General features: G+C 47.0%; 1 protein-coding gene across 1 annotated transcript in view; it reads left to right on the top strand.

Annotated features, from left to right (window-relative positions):
• The first annotated feature begins 1637 nt into the window (after positions 1 to 1637).
• Positions 1638 to 18663, top strand: part of ACSL1 (acyl-CoA synthetase long chain family member 1) — a 46041-nt gene continuing 29015 nt past the window's right edge. The window contains exons 1-3 of the mRNA XM_040643409.1: positions 1638 to 1804; positions 3452 to 3678; positions 17736 to 17850. Coding sequence (XP_040499343.1) covers positions 3484 to 3678; positions 17736 to 17850 — 310 coding nt within the window. The 5' untranslated portion in view covers positions 1638 to 1804; positions 3452 to 3483. The remainder of the gene's footprint in view (positions 1805 to 3451; positions 3679 to 17735; positions 17851 to 18663) is intronic.

Genomic DNA, 18663 nt, shown 5'->3' with positions numbered 1-18663 from the left:
AGAACACTATTGGAATAAGAATAAAATCTGTCTGGTTTTCAATCATTTGTTGGCAAGTACGAGTCTTGATTCTTCTTCGAGACCTGTTAGGGGACTGTCTTGAAGCATGGTGTTTATATTCACCTGCGGCATTGAGAGGCTATTTATTGTGGCCGATTTTCTTTGAATTGGGTCTGCCTCCATTTCTAAATGCCCCAAGCACTTTTTCCTTAATAGAAGTTCCATAGGAGGGAGAAGATTTATAATGCTTTCCATTCACGTTTAAGAGTTGTTCTTCACGTGAATCTGGAAGAAGGATCTGTCCTAGTTCTTCATTGAAGGGACTGCAGTTGTCCTGTGCACGGCATTAACCCGTTGGTTCGGCGAAGGTGGTCTGCAGCCCGTCACCTGGCTGCCAGCTGGGAGGCATGAATTAAACCGCTATACCTTGTCATTACCCACGAAAGATAAGAATGTAGCTGGATTTAAACCCTTAGCATTACAGGCTTGTGTCTGATTAAATGTTCTTGCATGGGTGCTATTAAATCAGTAACTTTCTGAAGCTTTTATTTTTTTCAAGTTTTCTTTCTTAGTTTTTTAGTTTCTTAGTTTATGTCTTCTCTCTAGAAGTAGACTTTTTTTTTTTTCTTTCTTAGTCTAATGCTGTCTGCAGCTTGGCTACTGCTGATGCTTAAAATAGAAAAAAAATCACCAGCTTAGGACTGCATTTGGGGGGAATTATTTCATATTCTCACACAGGGATGGGATTCTGTTGAACAGCCCCTGCAAATTCACGCAATCTAGGTTTTATGGAAATCAACTCAGGAACCCGTGGGAGAGAAGAGACAAGGGCAGGGGTTGTGTGTGTGTGTGTGTGGCGGGGGTGGGGGGGAGTCTATTCAGATTTGGGGAGCCGTGGGTATGAAGACGGCTGGAAGGTGATTGGAGGGGGAGGCAGGTTTGCACACTGTACTCGTCAGGTTGCTCCGAGTTCACAGGGTAGCTGTGCTGTTTATGAAACCTGACCGTTCGGTGCCAACAGGAGCCGGACTCGATTTGTCTGCTTATCCTCATGGTCTCTGTGTATGCGTGCCCTCCTCACAGAGGCCTTGCCTCGTCCCCAGCTCCCACTGGTGGTAACGCTTCTCACACCTTGCAGACATGGCTTGCTTCATTTTGTGCCTTCCCCAGCAGCCGGTTAGCCCACGGAGAGCCTGCACCAGGTCATCAGCCCCTTCCTCCCGGCTGCCGGCACAGGGCCGGGCACACACTGCGTGCTCTGTGATGGGCACCAATCAGAGTAGCTCAATTCCTATGCATTCACCTAGAATAAATCTGCTGGGAGTATACTCCGGACAATCTGTTTCTTTCTTGGTCTGTCTCATGTTGGTTCGACATAACCACCCAACATCCGATCGTGTATTTCACTGGTTTTTAAAAATATGTCCTTTGTCTCTTCTTATTAGGAAGCTGAGCAGAAAGAAAACAGTGTCTGTTTTCAGATCTAGCCCTGGCAGTGACACTGATGCCTGTCCCTGCCCATGGGTGGGGCAGTGGGGTGACTCTGCTCCCAGCTGCTCATTGGCCCATCCTCCACCCTCTCTTCTCCCGGGAAGTCAAGTATGAATTTTGTCTGCTAGTTACCTTTAGCCCAGTGGGCAGCATCGCAGGACTCGGCATGTGACTAATGCCCTGAGAGACCTTGGCAGGTCGGGTAAGCGGCAGCTGAGCTCCTGCAGAGCCCCCCACCCCTCCCCCACCCTCGCCACCTCTTCTGCTCTGCAGTGGCGTGTCACCCAGCAGTCAGCTCGGGGTGGCACAGATGGTGAGTGGCTTTGTAAGTCCTGGAGCTCTCTCTCCACAATTATGACCTGAAGAAATCTTGCTTCTCTGTTCCTTCTCGATTGTTATGTAAAACCTGGAAATTTCCTCTGTGTGGGGTGTGTGTGTGTGTGTGTGTGTGTACACACCTACACAGAGCTGTTGCAGCACAAGACTGCCTGAGCTGAGCAGATATGCTGCAGGATTGGAGGCTGGTGAAAACAACAGATCCTCTGCTACTCCACAAAAAAAAATTACGATAGTATGAATTGAAATGTAAAGATTTCTGTATTAGAAAAAAGGAAATCCTTCAGCTTTGTGACCTAGCTATTTGAAAGAACATGTAAGAAGTAGATCACAAATACCTTCTAAAGGACAGCTAAAATGTTAGCACCGGGTGGACGAGGAAAGCCTTCAGAGCATTTACTGTTACGTCCTTCGCTTTACTGCCGAACGTGCTTTAGGGCATTTACTCGTCAATGATTCTCTCATAAGAATTATTCTTATTTATTGTCTGTACTGCCCACTTTTTATATTGATGTATATATAAGTTGTCTATAATATCCAGGGCGAGGCTTTTCAAATAGTTTTCTTTTGTGTGTTTGACGTCTTAATTTTGTCTGTAAACTCTTTGTGGTGGGTCAAGCATTGTTTTTCATTAACTCTGTCCCTGATTGTTCTGCACGCAGGACTAATCACAGAGTCTTGGTAGACGAAATAATAATGGTACCTAGAATGTATCGAGCAGTTTCTGGTGCCCCATGCCATTCTAAGCTTTCCGTGTAAATCATTTAGTCATTCTAAAAGCCCCACGGGATCGCTACTATTTTCAGCTTCCATTTATACTGAGGGAAACAAGTCTCAGGGAGGTGAAGTAATGTGTCCCCAGTCCTACAGCTAATAAGCTGGGAAGACGGGATTTGGCTCTCGAATCTGGGATCTTAAATACCATTCTATACTTTTGGTCAAATACTACGCTGCAATCTCTCCCTAGATATTTGGTGGTTGGTTTAAAGTTTATGTGCACCCTTTTATCATTATTCTATTTTAACTATACTATCTCAAGGAATATAAAAGAAACGGATCAGAATACAAAGTACAGTTCCCCTACATTTGTATTGCTGCTTTTGTGGTATAGAGTATGGGGAAGGCGAGAGGCACGGTGAAATTTAGGTTGGTGTGTTTTACCTTTACCCATCGGGAGCTAGTTCTGAGATGTGTGGGAAGAAGTGGGAGCGGACGGCCGGTAGGGGGTGTGGGCTTCTTTGTGCCTCTCCTCCTTTGCTCTCATTAGCCGTGATAATGTGAGCTGAGTGGAATCAGGTGCAAGAGGACAGAGACGGTGTCAGGGAAGGAGGTGGTGACTTATACCACTTGAGCATGTTGTGGCAAGAATTCTTCGTGAGTAAAACCTTTTTAATGTGGGGAATGGAAGCTCGACTCAAAACTGGCAGACATAAAATGAATTTCTAAAGTGTTTTTAGAGAAATGAGATTTGACAGCCAAGGAAAGAGCTGGATGGACCGTTAGACTGTGGGTTTAATGCCTTGATGGGTCAGCGAGGCATCAAGTTGGCTGGTTGGCCTTTGGGAATTCCGGAGACAAGCCTTGCCTTCCTGGGAGGAATGTGACATTTTTTCTCTCTTGACAGAATTCAGCTTAGGGAACCACCAGCGCGGGACAATGCAAGCCCACGAGCTGTTCCGGTATTTTCGAATGCCAGAGCTGGCTGACTTCCGACAGTACGTCCGCACCCTGCCGACCAACACGCTCATGGGCTTTGGAGCTTTTGCAGCCCTCACCACCTTCTGGTACGCCACGAGGCCCAAAGCCCTGAAGCCGCCATGCGACCTCTCCATGCAGTCTGTGGAGGTGGCGGTAAGTGGAGGGGCTGGCCTCCCTGCCGGGTGCGTTTTCCCTGCGTTTCCCCAGACTCCCCATTGAGTGCTGTACTGGTCCAGATCAGTCACCATCAGATATTTGCTTGCAAGGGCACTTTGTAAGCCAAAATGTGCTCAACACACCAACGTGGGTCAACAGGGTAATAGATGGAGGGTAGGGGCCAAAATACAGGACAGAGGGACAAAAGAGGTGGTGTTGGTGGGGTATCTCCCTGTAGTCACATAGAGGTTCATTGCACAAATCCTGTTGAGTTTCTACCCTGTACGAGGCACTGCAGTAGGCCCGGAGTATTCTGTGAGCGGGAAAGGACAGGCATAGAGTCCCTGCTCCCGAAGGGCTTACGTTCCAGCCGAGAAGAGAGTTGTCGAACAAACATTCCAGAAGGAAGGATTCTCATCTGTGGTATACCTCTACTTAGAACACATCGCGCAGCTTTTGAAAGGGGCTCTGAGATTTCACCTTGGAAAAGGTGAGGCTAGGAACTGGGCAGGACACGGGCTAGGAACGTGGCCACAGAATTTCAGGCAGGACGTGAACAAGCCAAGGGCATTCGGGAGGTATCAGACGCTGAGTCGTGGAGCACCATGGTTGTAGAGAACTTGGGCAAACTACAGGCCGCCTTGTTGTCATCACGAAAATGAAACCAGAGCGTGTGTTCCCTAATTAGGGCCGAATGGGTGGGATGGCCCAGCGAACGCTAAAGTCCCCTTTTGAGAAAGATTCTTTCTTAATGCTTCTGCTCTGCCTTCCTTCCCTTCTGAATCTCTTTAGTACAAAACGTGAGGCCTTGAAAAGATGAAGCAGCCAGGTTCTCACTGATGCGGGGACTCTTGGCCTACTCTCTGCGTTGTAGTCTCTCGCTTTCCCCTACCCAAGGTGGAATCGATTTCAGTATTTATAACTTTCAACGCATATGATGTTTCTTCTTCCCTATCCTGTACCACTCCCCAGGCTGATGGCCATGAGCAGGAGAGATGCCCTTTCAAAGGGAGCCTTGGCCCGATGAGTACCTTTTTTTTTTTTTTTTTAAGATTTTATTTATTTATTTGACAGAGATAGAGACAGCCAGCGAGAGAGGGAACACAAGCAGGGGGAGTGGGAGAAGAAGAAGCAGGCTCATAGTGGAGGAGCCTGACGTGGGGCTCGATCGCGTAACACCGGGATCACGCCCTGAGCCGAAGGCAGACGCTTAACCGCTGTGCCACCCAGGCGCCCACCGATGAGTACCTTTTTGTTATTTATAGGGTTTTAGTTCTTTGCTTTCCTTTAGACAATTGCTTGGATTCATTAATTTGAAACTTTTAAAATATATGGAAGATATGTCAGTCTAATTCGTGCCAAAATGTAAAAATAGAATGACTGAATTATTGCCAAGGAAAGTTGGTTTTATACCTTATTTAGAAGGTAAATGTGACTTAATAATTTTTTACTTCAGCTCATCACAAACCAAGAAGCAGTAGAATTCAGTTTTTCTAATAGATGTGTGTGAGGTTTTTGACATTCCTTTTCTTCTGGAGGAGGGCCTGGTGTCTCATAGTAGCATTGCTATCACTATGAAAAGAGTACTTGGCAAGTGCAGATTTAAGATATTTATAATTCAGCAGTAACTGTAAATGCCTAATTCGTATTGTATGAGAAATGTGGAGGCACTTACAGTGTGCCTTTTAAGCTCCAGCCTAGCATGAAGTCATTGTGAGACTTAGGAAAAGAAGCATGCATGTCCTGTGTGGAACAGTTTAAGAATTACCGATAAGCAGAAAGAAAATTAAAATCTCTAATTCCACTACCTCGTATAGAGGCTTCCTGATTTTTCTCTTCACTCGTAGAAGTGGATTTACCTCTGATTCTCAGAACTTGTAGGTCTTAGGAATAGATACAAAATTTGCTTTGCATGTCTAAAAAAGAACTTAAAATATTGAATTTAAGATGAGCTTTGAGTTCTGATGCTCGGTAATTATAGATGCTTTTATATAGCTAGCGTGGTCATACGGCTATGGCAGAAAGAAGCACTTAATTCATTTCCTTACGTATTCACAGAGAGCCTGCATGTCTGGCACAGTCGGAGCAACTGATTGCCAGAATAAAATATTGCTGTTTTGTTCCTACTTTGAAAACAAGTAAGCACCATACACCCTGATCCCCCGCCCCCTGCCCCCATTTTGCATCCAGATTTTTACCCTCCTCTTCCCATAAACCTTACCTGGATATTAACAGGAGAGGAATCTGCACTTCTCGGTTTTGCTGCATCTCATTACTACCCACACCGGCTGATTCCAAGCTACACCTTCTTAAAGTGGCAGCACAGAGGTTCCTGATAAGTTGGAGCTTCTGACATTTCCTTTTAAAAGTCAGGGTCATAGGGATGCCTGAGTGGCTCAGCTGGTGAAGCGTCTGCCTGCGGCTCAGGTCATAATCTGGGGAGTCCTGGGATCGAGCCCTGCATCGGGCTCCCTGCTCAGCAGGGAGTCAGCTTCTCCCTCTCCCTCTGCCCCTCACCCTGCTCTTGTGCTCTTTCTTTCTCCCTCTCTCACTCTCTCAAAGGAATAAATATAATCTAAAAAAAAAAAAAAAAAAAGTCAAGGTGATAAAGAGGATGTTAGCACTCGAGCTGTAGCCCCATGTAGGCAGTGAGGACATAGGCTGTGGAACAGGACAGAGAAGCCAGAGTTTGGAACAGAATCCAACAAGCCTTTCTTTCTTTCTTTTTTTTTTTTAATAATTTTTTATTATGTTATGTTAGTCAGCATATAGTACATCCTTAGTTTTTGATGCAGTGTTCCGTGATTCATTGTTTACGTATATCACCCAGTGCTCCATGCAATACGTGCCCTCCTTACTACCCATCACCAGCCTATCCCATTCCCCCACCCCCTCCCCTCTGAAGCCCTCAGTTTGTTTCCCAGAGTCCCCAGTCTCTCATGGTTCATTCCCTCCTCTGTTTACCCCCCCTTCATTCTTCCCTTCCTTCTCCTACCGATCTTCCTACTTCTTATGTTCCGTAAATGAGTGAAACCATATGATAATTGTGTTTCTCTGCTTGACTTATTTCACTTAGCATAATCTCCTCCAGTCCTGTCCATGTTGCTGCAAATGTTGTGAAATCGTTCTTTCTGGTAGCTGAGTAATATTCCGTTGTATATATGGACCACGTCTTCTTAATCCATTCATCTGTTGAAGGGCATCTCGGCTCCTTCCACGGTTTATCTATTGTGGACAATGCTGCTGTGAACATTGGGGTGCATATGGCCCTTCTCTTCACTACGTCTGTATCTTTGGGGTAGATACCCAGTAGTGCAATGGCTGGATCATAGCCAACAAGCCTTTCTTAACTTTCAACCGTGGTTTGATCTGGACCATGTTTAGAGGGCTGTGCCCCCGCGTCTGTGGTGGCAGCTGACACCTGCCTGCAGTAGCAGGACCCGAAGGGCTGCCTTTCCCTGTGTGTCGGGGAGGAATTTCCATCTGCCACAGAATTTTTCTGCTGCTGCCCCATACCTCTGATCTGTGGAGGGAAGCGAGGTTTTCTGTGTCCGTGTGGCCTATAATCACTTTCACAAGTGACGTGCATGTTTCCTTGCCTCTGCCTGTTGGCCAAGATCCCCGTGTTCTCTGGTGAAGATGACCTTCGCCTCAGTGACTAGAAACCCTTCGGCACCCGTGAGGGCCCGGGCTGTAGTGGTTGCAGCTAAGGGACAGAGGAGAGCGTGATGGTGCTGGAAGGGACCAGGGAGGCCGAGGATGTGGCGGAGGCTGGGCCTGGCTCCTCTGCTTAGACCAGGCCACTTTGGGCAGGTTCCCCTGACTTTCCTGACCTTCAGCTTCCTGGAAAACAGGAGCGACAGTACCTGCCCCCCCTCATGGACGTTAAGAGGACTGCAGAGACATTTGCAGAGTGTCCAGTCGGCCCATACTGAGTGTTCAGGAAATGTTCGTTTTCTTCTCTGTAAAGGCCTCCTCTTTTTTTTGTTTTTTAAAGATTTTATTTATTTATTTGACAGAGATAGAGACAGCCAGCGAGAGAGGGAACACAAGCAGGGGGAGTGGGAGAGGAAGAAGCAGGCTCATAGCAGAGGAGCCTGATGTGGGGCTCGATCCCAGGACGCCGGGATCACGCCCTGAACCGAAGGCAGATGCTTAACCGCTGTGCCACCCAGGCGCCCCAAGGCCTCCTCTTTTAAACATCATGTTTTATATACAAGAAAACAGCTGAATCCAAAGAGGCAAAATTGTATCGTACAGTTAGTGGAATATTGAGAGCTCTGTTACTCTGCTTTCATTACAGTAATTGAAAGTTACATATTATAACTAGGGCTTTTCAGGGGCAGGAGGAGGAGGATAAATAAGGATAATAAGGAAAGTTGGGGTCTGTCTAGATTGTTTTAAAGATTTTATTTATTTATTTGACAGAGAGAGAGAATGCACAAGCAGGGGGAGCGGCAGACAGAGGGAGAGGTAGAAGCAGGCTCCCTGCTCTGGCCCAATGAGGGGCTCGATCCCAGGACCCAGGGATCATGACCTGAGGTGAAGGCAGACGCTTAACTGACTGAGTCACCCAGGTGCCCCTGTCTAGATGAATTTGAAGAGCCAGTGGCTAGACCTTTGAACGCAGGAGCAACCTCTTCTGAAAATGGGCATTGCACAATGGCAAATGAGTCTGCAGGCAGTGATGGAATGGAAGGAAGAGAAGGAACAGGTAATAGAAGACTGGAGTCTGAGCTTCCGGCAGAGGGTGAGGTTGGGTGTGGGATCAGATACTGTCAAGGATGTCACGGATGGGGTGGGAGTGAGGCCCGGGGCCGGGGGCATGGAGCTGTCTGAACCCGGGCTGCAGGAACACAAGTGTATTTCTGATGAGCTTCTGCCTCCCCTCCTCCTCTGCCCCTGCACCAGGTTGGACATGGATGGGGTCAGAGCAAAACTTGGTGCTGATGGGATCATAGGCCCACCTACCAGAGTTTAAGGGATTCAGGCAACAAACCATTCCAAAGTATAAAAGGGAATCATTGTAATTGCTGAAGGAGGGAGTAGAAAGAATATGAGAATTCCTTTAACTGGTGAGAGATGTCCTATAGGCCTTGAGATGGCTTACTTGTCAAATTAGGATGGAGAGATTTCGGGTAACTACTGTTAGACTGTAATGTATTAAAATGAAAACCCAAGTTATTTGCTTTGCTTTTAAATATTAGAGAAGGGAGTAAATTGTAGGATGCAAAGAGCTTTTTTTTTTAAGATTTTATTTATTTATGCGAGCGAGTGCACAAGCCAGAGGGAGGGGCAGAGGGAGAGGGAGAAGCACACTCCCCGCTGAGCAGGGAGCCCGATGCGGGACTCCATCCCTGGATGCAGAGATCATGACCTGAGCTGAAGGCAGATGCTTAACCAACTGAGCCCTCAGGTGCCCCCCAAAAAACTTTTTTATACCAATAAGCCCACAGTCTTTTTGAGACTTCATTTTGAGAATATCACAACTTCGTTTCAAATTTACCTCTGGCAACTAAACCAATTAGTCTATAGCAGATTCACTGTTTAAACTTGTTAGTTACAGCTCCTTGGTTCCAGTGTGGGTTCATATCTTTCAAGATGCAGAACCGGTTCTTTGGATATCACTCATCTTGTCTAAGTTGGATGACTTTCACACCAGGTGATCTAATGACATTCAGGCGCATGCTCGCTGGCTGGCTCTTCGGCATGAAAGCTTGAGATTGACCCGTCCACATGGTGGGCTATATATGGTTAGCAGCTTGCTGTAGCGTTTTAGTCTTGTGCTCCAGACGGTCTCATATGGTGGAGGTGACACTCTGGATTTAATCCTCCGTGAGTCACAGAGTAATTATCTGACAGGCATCCATTCAGAAGCACTTGCGCATCGGCCAAGCAATGTGTGCCCCGTCCCGGGGAAGAAGAGGCTGCTGGCCTCATGCAGCTTGCTGGTCGGAGGGCAGTACCGCCAAGGACTCCGTCTGTCCCTGGCAGAGGGCGAGGAGTGTCCTTAAAGCCACTTGTTCTCATGCCCTGAAGCTGGAGCTCTGGTTCACTCTCTGCTAAGAACTCTGAAAGGGGCAAACTAAATGGAATATCTCTGGCCTGTGGAAGCAACACTGAATAGATAGCGTGGTTTTAAGTTTTGACAAAGACTCACATAGGACTTGCACAGACAAACTGCCTGCCTCTGGGGTAATGACATTGGCAATTCAAAGAGTGAAAATGACCCAGAGAAGCTGACTCATAGAAGCAGTGAGGAGAAGGGTGGTTGCCCGGGGCTGGGGGTGGGAGTATAGGGAGAAAAGGGCCTAAACTGTCAGCTGCCAGCTGAGCAAGGTCTGAGGCGCTCACCTGGAACATGGCGACCGTGGTTGAGAACACTGCACTGTACAGTTGAAATTCGCTAAGAGAGTAGGACTGAAGTGTTTTCACTGAAGAAGAAAATGTAAATCTGTGAGGTGATGGAGTGTTAATGACTCCATGGTGAGAATCTTTTCACAGTGTAGACGTACACTCTAGGTACACTCTAGGGGCCTCATGGTTTTATCAATGACACCTCAGTAAAGCTGAAAAAAACAAAAGGCAAAGAATGGCAATGCGCTGGACTTGAATGGCTGGGGCTGGTTCTGAGTGGGGGCACTGTGTCCAGCAGGGAAGGGGCAAACATCGCCATAAGGCAGAGGCGCAGAGAGGGTCCGCATGGGAGCTGCCAGGGCAGAGCAGAAAGAGATGTTTTCTGGGAAAGGCAGGTGCATTTGGATGGTGGAACCATGGCCGCCCACCTGGCGGTCTGTGGCAGAGCACCTGCAAGAGGGGGTGTTAGACTCACGAATTTGAAGCCGGTGGGAGGTAGCGGGGAGCATGAAGAGGAAAGGAGGAATATTAGGAACAGTCCAGTTGTTTCTGCAGTCATTTGTAAGTAGAAAACATAAATAAAAACAGAATTCTCATCCCTGGGAAGACTTGGAATGGTTGACTGGAAGTATGGGTGGGACTTTCGGAGAATCTCCTGGCTTCATACCTGTCAATAGTACTTGTGTAAATTCCCATTTGGGGGCATTAACCTTCATTTACTTGCCATTTGCAATTGCAGGTTTCTGGTCAGTACTCGCCCACTGCCCATGCTTCCCTGGTCTGACTGTAAAATAATTGTACGTCAATTATTTTGTGGTCAAACAAAGATGTACACAATTTGCCTTTTTAATTTTATCCATAGCAGCTTGGCTGCTGTGGTGCTCAGAGCTTTCAAACAGGTTTTTCTGAAGCGTTACGGCATCTGAGGGCATTTTCAGCAAGTGGTCCTAGCAGTCGGGGCAGTGGGACTGGATGGAGAGCACGTATTTGGGGGGGGTGTTTTTGTTTAGACGTATTATTCTGGGGGTGTGCAAACATCAGCATTTTCCTACTTTGCGGTAACTTTAGCACCTCTCCTAAGACTACAGGCTTCTTCATAACAAAGTATGAAACACCTTGCTAATTACTTTTTCTTAACTAGACTCATATTGTCAGAAACTTAACTGAGCTTCCCTGTGGTTTTAGCTCCTCTACTCACTGAAAGTGACCAGGGTTTTGAATGAGGTGGTGCTGGTCATGGGGCAGCGGTGGGGGGATGAGTGGGCTGCAAAGCGAAGGGCGGGCATGACGGAACTGAAGGCCGTTTCTGATCTCCGTGCCAAGACCAGGCCACAGACGTATTAAGTAGCTGCCTTTAGGAATTCAAAGAAAGAAAGATGATTGTTTTAGAAAAATTTATTTCTGGGTTCCATTTAACCGGGCAGTAAAAGCTTAATACGTTCACTGAATAGGAATACGGTAGAGCAGGTCTGACAATGCAGTGTGATTTTGTACAAAGGACGCTGCCTCTCAGAGCTTCATTAAGCAGGGAGTGTGTGTTTTCATAAATGACAGAAGTGTGTGCTGGAATATTTATTTAAATTTAAAAATAGCCTCCTCCCACAGGCAGGGTCAACTCGTGCCAAATGAAAAATGACGAATGTAAACTTTCTGAGGCTCTCGACAAAAATCCCTCCTTCTCACATTCATGTCTAGAAGGCCAGCCGTGGATGAGAGATAGACGCTGGTTCCCTTTAGAATAGTCGGAAGTGGAGCAGAGCGTCTCGCATATTCTAGACGGCAGGCACGTAGAGATGCCGCGGGCAGTCTCGCGTATTCTAGACGGCAGGCACGTAGAGATGCCGCGGGCAGTTTTGTTTTGCTGGAACAACGTGTGTTTGTGGGGATTTGGATTTGGTGCCTCCAGACTTTCTTCCCTCTCACGGAGGTGGGAGGGTGCTATTTTCCCTTCTGTGGTTGGTGAGACTTCCCCTGGTGATGACACTGAAATGTGCTTGGCTGCACAGAACTAGAGTTTCTAAGTACTGTGCCAGCCCCTGCCCCCCACTGAGGCACACATCCTCCTCTTGGGAGAGCGGGGGCTCAGGAAGTAGGAAACTCGAGGGTGAAATGGAAGTCCTTCTGGGGATGAAGGGAAAGTGTTGAGGAACCAAAAAAGCGCGTCGGCCACTGGTCATCTGGGCCTGGCTCTTCGAAGATGGAGACGAGCAGCGTGTGGGTGAATTTGAACCTGCTCGCGATCCACAGAAACCTCTTACCGTACTGGGTGTCCATGGAGCTGGGTCCAGGACATTTTAGATGTCTTGCCAAAGCCTCCCTCTGGGGCTGTTTTCTCACCTGCAGAGCGGCTGGCATGTAGCAGGCGCTCAGGAAATATTCACTTAGCCTCCATTGTTCCTGCACTCAGATGACAGAACCCACACTGATGGTGACGTGAGGGTTCTGCCCTTTCTTTCCTCTCTGGGCATAAAGGATCTCAGGAAGTCAGCGAGGTCAGTGGTGAGCGTGAGCAGTGAGCCTGAGGGTTCCCCGTTATGCTGGGACATAGACAGTTTATCATATCATGGGGAGTCTAAGTGTGTTTTGGACGTCCTGTCTGTTAGCGTTCAGGAAGTATGTTTGGGAAGGTCACTGACTGACAGGCCTTTAAAGGCCCTGGTTCAATATAGCAAAGATCTAGTGTTGCTGGAAATGAGACTCGATGGCCAGAGAGTCTCTCTAAGAGGTCACTGGATGGAAGAGTGGTTTTTGTGCCCGAAAAGCAGACAGTGGTGGTTCTGGGCAGGGTAAGTTGCATGTAAAAATGTAAGTGCTGGGAAGAGTATTTCACATGGAGGCTATTGGCAACAGGAAAAAAAAAAAAAGCAAAATAAAACAAAAAAACCCAACAACAATCCCCAAAAAGCAACACAAAAAACTATGCCCCCAGGGCTGTGATTCTACCTGCTGCTTTTCCCCCTGGAGATGGATTTAACACTAAAATCCAGCTGCGTTGTCAACAGTTTCCTTTCAAGCTACACAGTTCTCCTTCCCTCTCGTCTCCCTTCCTCTTCCTGCCTCTCCCCCCTTAGCGAGAGTAAACAGTAGTGACACAAGGGGAACTTGAATGTCTTGGCCTGCAGATACCCATTTTCTAGATTGAGATGAATGAGACCAGTTTATAAAGCCTGGGTCTGTCTGTCTTTTTTTTTTTTTTTTTTTAAAGATTTTATTTATTTATTTGACAGAGAGAGACAGCCAGCGAGAGAGGGAACACAAGCAGGAGGAGTGGGAGAGGAAGAAGCAGGCTCATAGCGGAGGAGCCTGATGTGGGGCTCGATCCCGTAACACCAGGATCATACCCTGAGCCGAAGGCAGCCGCCCAACCGCTGTGCCACCCAGGTGCCCCCTGGGTCTTTCTATCGCCCAGAAATCCTCAAGGATGTAATTCCCTTTTTGCATTTAAATAGGAGCATGCGCAAAAGGACTCTCACATCAAGAGTCCTTTTTGTCAAATACAGGTTTCCTCTGCTATCCAAAAGTAGCGCGCCCCTGTGAAAGCTTTTGTAAGCCTCAATGGCATAAAGCAAGAGTGTCCCCCACTTTCCAAGAGTTCAAGTTATGCCACTTCCCTTTTACAAAAGACCAACATAAACACAAAACTCCTTTTTGGATAAATGCGAAACTCCTCTCCAGATTTCTTCCAGTTAGTGAGAACAGGTACTGATGTGGGTCTTTTGTAAAAGTCCCGTGTCATAAAATGAACTTTCAGAAAGCGGGAGCAAGGGCCGGTATTGGCAAAGGTTCTGGTCTTGGGAACCACAGATACGCAGATGTCCACTGTGGTCTTGCCCTTACTGGTCCCGCGTGGAACTTGAACTTTCATTTCCTAATTCAGCCCACGTGGGGAGACTGACCTCAAGAGGAACCTTAGCTTATACAGATGTTGCAGAATGGACTCAGGACCACTGATGTGACTGTCGTGTGTTTGACTCAGAATTCCAGAAGTATTTTTTTTCATTTAAGTAGATGTTCCTAGAAATAGTGACATGTACTTGTATGACCCTGTAATGAAATACCCTCCTTTTGAAATGGCTCAAGTTTGTAGCATATATAGACATTTGAACTCAGTTGTGCGAGCTGTGATTCCTGACACTCGGAGTGCAGTCCCTCCCCTTTGTAGGTATAATTAAGGTTGCTAACACCCAGTGTTTACAAATAACATTTTTGTTCAAGAAGAATAGGACATATGCACATCAAAGAGCAACAAATTTCAAAGCACAAATCTTTGCTTAGTGGGCCCCCCCCACCCCTGCTCCCCTTTCACTCAGACTCCTCTCTTGAAATTACAGAGTATATTACAAGTAAGTGACAGCGTGACTTTTTGCCCAGTTTCACCTATGCCTTAAATGGGTGCCTTTTTGGCATAGAGCTCAGTTATTGCTTCATCTTCACACCTTTGCTAAGTATTCTAATTGCTAATTAGAATAATAATAAATATCTTGTCTTCAGGTTACTTTGTCAAGTTGATGGCTGTTAGGGATATAATTAACTTCTTTAGCTTGGATTTGGCTGTTTACCTCCATGTTTCTCAAAGTTTTGAGGATTGTATACCACCCAAAAATTAACCTTAATTATAGAATTATTTAACCAAAAGTTTGTTATAAAATTATACTCTAGAGCAGCGATTCTCAAAATAGGAATTGGGAGGTTGAACTACTATCTTGAAAGGGATATGGTCTCCATATATCCAAAGCTAAACTGACTCTCTTCTCAAACCTGGCCCCCATGTCCGGTCTTCTATTTTTGATTAAATGGAACTACCGTTTTTAGATCTCCTTCCTTAGACCCAGTGACTGGCCAGATCCCCTTCATTAACCCTTCCTACTTCTGCTGTCACCCTTCTTCCCATTCTCACTTGCCACTGCCCTCACCCAGGCCCTCATGAGTACATTTTTCTGGAGTCCCTTTCCCCTCCACCCATTCTTCATGTTGCTTACCCGCTTCTTGTAGATTTCTTTTGAAGCATTATTCCGATTTTCACTACTTCTCTCCAGGCGAGTGGTTCTCACTTCCGCATGCCCCAGAATCCCCTGGAGGGCTTGCTACAGCTGCTGGGTCACTCCCCCAGAGTTTCTGATTCAGTACATCTGCTGAAGGGCGAGCTGATTTGCTTTCATTAGAAGGCCCTGGTGTTCCCCAGACCTTCCTTTGCGGACCTCGTCTTGAGGACGAGCCTGTGCTCCGAAGATTCCAGGCTACTCCTGTCTGTTCATTCTGACTTCCTGCTTGCTCTTTGCTCAGCCAGTGCTCCGTGGAGCCCCTCTGGGGATGTAAGGATAAGACTCAGGTTCCTTTGGAAAAAGCTCCGTGTCTTATTCACCTGATTCCCCTCTGCCCCTTTGACAGCTGTAGGAGTTCTCAGTGGAATGCTTGGGGAGGGCAGTGATGCTTTTGCAGAGAAACGGCTGAGTGAAGCTACGCATGAACGAATGTCAGGACAAGAGGTGTAGGAGGCCCCATCCTAAGCTGAGGTCCTGAGGACCTGTCTGGGCTACCAGGCTGCCTGTGCCTCCTGGCCAGGCTTGATAGGCAGAGTGCGCTGGGCTGGGCTGGGGGCGGAGGCAGTTACTTGCAGCCGTCCGCTCCTCTCTACCAGGCACACCTCTTTTCTTAGCTTTTTTTTCTTTCCCATTTTCTGTCACTCCATCCCTTGCTCCTTTTTCTCCTACCTTAGCCGTGATGCCCTGGCTCTTTTTGGTGGGTGGCTTCCTGGATTGAAAAGGCTTCCAGTGCTAAAAGCCACAAAATTGCTTCTGAATTTTAATCCGAGTATTTGTTGAAGAAAAGATACAGGCTCAGCAGGACTGGCATCGTAGTTAGGGCATGTTATAGGGTGTCTGAGTAGTATTCTACATACTCCTATTTCATAAGACCAGTTTTGTTCAGCTAAAGATAACCCTGAATGTGGACACATGGTATCCCCATTCTGCAGACAAGCAAACAGACTCAGAGACTAGGAAATAATAATGCATGATTCCACAGAGCAGAGATTTCCCCACCATTGTACACACACAAAGAATAACTTCTTTGCTTTATAAAGGAGTGTGTTATAATTAATAACTCTGTTTGGAATCATGGCTGTAGGTATTAGAAAGTGTGTGCCAATGTAAAGAAGACTGGGATGCTGAGTAGAATATACCACTGGGTGATCCTTATTCCAGAAAACTATTAGTAGCTTTAGATCAAGTGTCAAACACATATTTAGTACATAGTAGATAGTGAAAGAGTTTCTATAAATGGAAAGCATAGAAAAAAGTCTACAAGGAACTCATTGAACTGATAATAAGGGCTAGTCATTTTTTTTTCTTAATACACTTCTGTTACTGCTGCTTTTTTTGAAATATATACATGATAAATTGGTTGGGGGGAGAGCTTGTAGGAGATATGAAGAATCCTTCCTAAATCCTAAAAACAACAACAGCAACAAATAAACAACAACAACAACAAAAAGCAGCAGCAGAAGAAAAAGGATCCATCAAAATCTGTCTGGCAGTCATGACCTTTAAAGGGTCTCCGTGTTGGTTCCTCCCCTGGAATGCATCTGTGTCTCCATCAGCTCTGCCTCTGCTCAGTCTCTGCGGTCTCAGACCCAGCCCTTGGCTCCTTCTTCATGAAGGCTTTCCTGTCTGCTTTCTTCAAACCTCACGCTAGAAACGATCTCTCTCACTTGTGCATGGTCCTTGCTTGTCATACCAGAAGTTCTTGTATCCTCGTCTGGTCTCCCTGAGAGAGTGTTTCCTGACCATTGCAAATGTGAAGACCCCTCTCTGAGATTAAAAAAAAAAAAAAAGAAGAAGAAGAAGAAAGGAAGGAAGGGAGGAAGAAAAAAGAAATCGTCGGCTCTGACATCATAGTAGTTAAGCTTTTATTTATCAGTTTCTAAAGAATGCCTGGAAGTCTATGGATATCTGGACCCTCGGTATCTCTGTGGCCCCAGAGGGCTGCGCAGCTCACAGGCTGAAAGCTACTACCTCTTACAATGGCCTCTGCTACGAGTTAGGAGTTGTGGGTAGCAGGTGCGCTTTTCTCACCAACCAGCGAAGACCCCGTAGAGAAGGATGCACAGTGGTATCAAGTTGGTGCGCCTCTAAGCGCAGCGAATCAAAGCAGTGTAGACATGTCCCTGCACCCCATACCTTTGTAGCTGGTGATTGTGACCATTAGATGCTGGGTAAGAATCCAAAGTTCCTAACAGGTTACACTGCTGTTGACACAGAGATAAAACAGTGGACGTAATCTCAAAAGGAAAATACATAACATGATGGAAGTTGTGCTGAGTGATGTGTCCTTTCCGTGAGAGCTGGCGCCCCCTCGGTCTCCTGTGCTGTGGTTGGTAGAGGTTTGAGGATGCTCACGGCATGTGTGGTGGTCGCAGGTTTCCAGGCCTCCTGCTCTCTTCAGCCTTATCCAGCCAGACCCCTGCTCCGAGGTGGGACCCTCTGACAGCCATTTGGTCTTAGCCTTGATTTTCTGAAGCCTGCACTTGACCCCAGGCGAATGAGTTCTCCTAGCAAATCCTGCACTTCCGTTCACTCAACAAGTACTGAGCAGCTCCCCTTCAGGGGCCTCGTGGAGGGCCTGGTGGGCATGCGTGTTAGCCTTTTTATTTTTAACGTTTTCCTCTAACAGGCTCATGCTTCTTTCTCTTTCCACAGGGTAGCGATGGTGCTCGGAGATCCCCACTGCTGGATAGTGATGAGCCTTTGGTGTGTTTCTACGATGATGTCACAACCTTGTACGAAGGCTTCCAGAGGGGTATACAGGTGTCAAGTAAGCATTTGCTGAACTTGTGTGACTAATGCTCAACGATTTTCATTCAGAACAAGCGGTCTCTCTTGAGGAAGTCGTATTTGCTCTCATCTTCCTTCTCCTTCCACCTGTTCACGTCCCCCTGTCTCCTCCCATACCATCTCCAGAGTGAGCCCCAAAGCACATGAGCCCCTCTAGCTGCTCCCCGGGCAGAGCGGGTTCCATGGTCAAATAGGTTTTCAGCATGTCCTGGATTTTATGGAGAGTCTCACATACATTAGCTCATTACTGGGCTCTGACATTTCCTGAGGTCAAAAGACAGGTTTAATGGGGCCCGATCCAACATTTTCAAACCTACTTGACCATGAGACCCGTATTTTGAGAAATAAACAGCAACATCCCAAGGAAGCAGTGTTCTGTGAGACACTTTGCAAGTGTTTTCTCACGGGACCACGCTTCCCTTCTAAAGGAGGCCTGAGAGGCCCACCTGCACTCCCGGCTCCTGCCTGCCCTTCGGCCTCTCTCCCTGCCAGGCTCTGGGTAGACCCTCCTCAAGTTACGCTGAACTTCCTGCAAAACCAGGACCCCCTCCCCTTTCTCACAGCCGCACGCCTTTGTGCGCTTGTCTTTTCCCTGATTGTAAAGCCTCTTCTTCCCCAGCTCCAGCCCAGGGTGCCTGCTATGTGCTTACTCCTATCCTGTACAGCTCCTACTGCATTTCGATCTGTTCTGTAAGGCCGCTCTAGTCTGTCGTTTTCATCTCCTGCCTCCAGGTGAGGTGTTTCCCCCAGGATCTTGTACCTATTTCTGTAATAGCCCCTCCAGGGAGCAGAG

The sequence above is a fragment of the Ursus maritimus genome, unplaced genomic scaffold, assembly GCF_017311325.1.
Source record: "Ursus maritimus isolate PB19 unplaced genomic scaffold, ASM1731132v1 scaffold_28, whole genome shotgun sequence".
Classification (NCBI taxonomy): Eukaryota; Metazoa; Chordata; class Mammalia; order Carnivora; family Ursidae; genus Ursus; species Ursus maritimus.
This window is presented reverse-complemented; position numbering and strand designations above follow the sequence as displayed.